This window comes from Trichinella spiralis (genome assembly GCF_000181795.1).
Source record: "Trichinella spiralis strain ISS 195 chromosome Unknown Scfld1055, whole genome shotgun sequence".
NCBI classification, from domain to species: domain Eukaryota; kingdom Metazoa; phylum Nematoda; class Enoplea; order Trichinellida; family Trichinellidae; genus Trichinella; species Trichinella spiralis.
In genome coordinates, this window is record NW_003527994.1 from 1 (window position 1) to 1,124 (window position 1,124).

At 60.7% G+C, this 1,124-nt stretch overlaps 1 protein-coding gene across 1 annotated transcript; it reads left to right on the top strand.

Annotated features, from left to right (window-relative positions):
• Positions 1-20: 20 nt before the first annotated feature.
• On the top strand, positions 21-1,079 carry Tsp_15005 (zinc knuckle protein). Its single transcript, XM_003370269.1, has one exon. The coding sequence runs from the start codon at positions 21-23 to the stop codon at positions 1,077-1,079; it is 1,059 nt and encodes a 352-aa protein (XP_003370317.1).
• Positions 1,080-1,124: the final 45 nt, after the last annotated feature.

Consider the following 1,124-nt stretch of genomic DNA (forward strand, 5'->3'; position numbering starts at 1 on the left):
GGGACGGGCGAGGAAACGTCATGAAGGAGGCTTCCCGCTCACTCCAGAGAATTACCCCCAGGCCCGTGGACATTTTGAAGAAGCGTTTCGGTCGACCGAGACAAGTGATACGCGAGCATTTGGCTGCCCTATGGAGGGAGCCAGCGTGCCGCGAGATGTCGGCGCGGGGCATCCAGTCCCTGGTGGACGAAGTGACTAAACATCTGCGTTGTCTCACTGCTCTGGATAGAGATCCATTCGCCGGCCGTCTCCCCGCAAGCGAGGTCCTGATGCCGATGTTGCTGGACAAATTTCCCCCGGCGTTGATAAGGGCCTGGGACACCAACATCGGACCGGATGCAGCCGAAGAAGAGGACAACCTGCAGAAGTTTTTGGAATTCGCTCAGTGGCAGGCGAATCTGCTCGCCAAGTCGAATGGAGAAGAAGCGAAACCACCTGCAGTGAAGTCGGAACAACGGGCGCCCTCGTCGAAACCGTCGCGTTCCGACCGGAGATATGGGGATCGCATCAGATCAACTGCGGCGGCGTTGGCAGTGGTCGCCGCCAAGGGCTGCCCGTTCTGTAGTGGGGAGCACAAGGCGGAAGAGTGTGAGAAGTTCCTGCAGGCGGACCTGTCCAAGAGGAGAGACATGGTGCGGATCAAGGAAGTCTGCTTTCGATGTCTGGAGACCGGGCATATGGCGAAAGGATGCCGAGGAGGTCGACCCTGTGGAGAGGACGGATGCCGCCAGCTGCACCATAAATTACTTCACCCGTCACCGAGGTCGGAGTCAGCTCGGTCGCCGAGGTCCGAACGGGCCCGCCAGGGTCTCCTGGCTGCCCGAGGCCCCCCTGGGGGGTGTCTCCAAACGGTCCGCGCTCGAGCGTATGGGCCGGACGGGAATCATGTGATAGTAAATTGCCTCTTTGACACGGGGGCGGAGGTCTCTTTCATCCGGAAGGACGTGGCAGACGTCCTCGGACTCACCGGGCCCCATGAACGTTGTCGCCTCACCACACTCGGAGGTCGTGTAGGGCCGGAGCGTCGATGGAGGCGGGTAGAATTTCGGCTTGGAACAGCCGAGAGCTCAGGCCGTTGAGGCGTTGGCACTCTGGTGCAGGCACTAGTAATTCCCCGTGTTGCG

Coding starts and splice junctions, on each gene's coding strand:
- Tsp_15005 (XM_003370269.1), top strand. CDS start 21: ATGAAGGAGGCTTCCCGCTCACTCCAGAGAATTACCCCCAGGCCCGTG.